We start from the raw sequence: 1,084 nt of genomic DNA, 5'->3' as shown, positions 1-1,084 counted from the left end.
GGCCCCAAGTCAACGCCCTTCTTCTCCGAAGCCGATATCAATAGGCTTGCTGGCCTCGCATCCGAGACTGGCTCCGGCGCGATCTACTTCATCGAAGCCGCCATGTACTATGATGAGACGACCGCCCCATCTGTCAACCAGAAACTAGAGATGGTGCTAGCTCAGCTGAGCTTTGTGCCCGGGTTCGTGTTCACCAAGGATGTGACGTACTTCCAGTTCCTCGACCGCGTGCGCGTGGAGGAGGTTGTGCTTCGATCGGCTGACGTGTGGGATGTGCCACACCCATGGCTGAACCTTTTCGTCCCCCGGTCACGCATTCTCGACTTTGACGCTGGCGTGCTCAAAGGCATCCTCGGGGGTGACAACCCAGTCGGGCTCATCCTCATGTACCCTATGAACATGGCAAAATGGACCTCCCAAATGACGGCGGTGACGCCTCCCACTGGCGAGGACGTATTCTACACGGTGGGACTTCTTCGGTCGGCTCTATCCGCCGATGAACTAGAGCGCATACAGAGGGAGAACCAATCGGCGCTGGCGTTTTGTGACAAGGAGGGCATCGAGTGCAAGCAGTATCTGCCACACTACACATCACAAGATGGATGGCGGCGACATTTTGGGGCCAAGTGGAGCAACATCGCTCAGCTCAAGAACAAATATGATCCCCATGCGATAATGTCACGGGGGCAGAGAATTTTCCCCTTGCCAAGTGTGCCAGCAGCAGGCACCGCGACTACATAGTTAGTGCAGACACTACTGACATTTCCTCCGTTAGATACGCTAGTATGACTAACAATATATAGGAGAATTTTTTTGTGTATAGACTGCACAAAGATTGTCTTTCGGTAGAATGTTTCCAGAATTTTGAAAATAGGAGGTAAACATTGTAAAATTTTAAATTTATACAATAGAATTTCAGAAGACGTCTCCACGCTTATTTGGAAATATGTTAAAACACATTGTATATTAAATCAATGTTTCAAATTTGTTGCACCTGTTCAAGTTGTTTTGACAACTCTATGTTTAGTTGGAGGGGCTAAGATTAAACTTACAAGACAAATGTATCCACCTTGTTCCCCTTAGG

The 1,084-nt window shown here is 48.9% G+C and overlaps 1 protein-coding gene across 1 annotated transcript; it reads left to right on the top strand.

The window, feature by feature from the left end:
* Nucleotides 1–3: 3 nt before the first annotated feature.
* Nucleotides 4–741, top strand: LOC123175676 (cytokinin dehydrogenase 6-like; the record flags this gene model as incomplete). The annotated part of the gene is made up of 1 exon (XM_044590268.1): nt 4–741. A coding segment is annotated over one exon (738 nt), but the record flags the coding sequence as incomplete, so codon positions are not given.
* Between the last annotated feature and the right edge of the window lie 343 nt (nt 742–1,084).

Source organism: Triticum aestivum, unplaced genomic scaffold (assembly GCF_018294505.1).
Source record: "Triticum aestivum cultivar Chinese Spring unplaced genomic scaffold, IWGSC CS RefSeq v2.1 scaffold32886, whole genome shotgun sequence".
NCBI classification, from domain to species: Eukaryota; Viridiplantae; Streptophyta; class Magnoliopsida; order Poales; family Poaceae; genus Triticum; species Triticum aestivum.
Note: the sequence above shows the minus strand (reverse complement) of the source record. Positions and strands in the feature narration are given on the sequence as shown.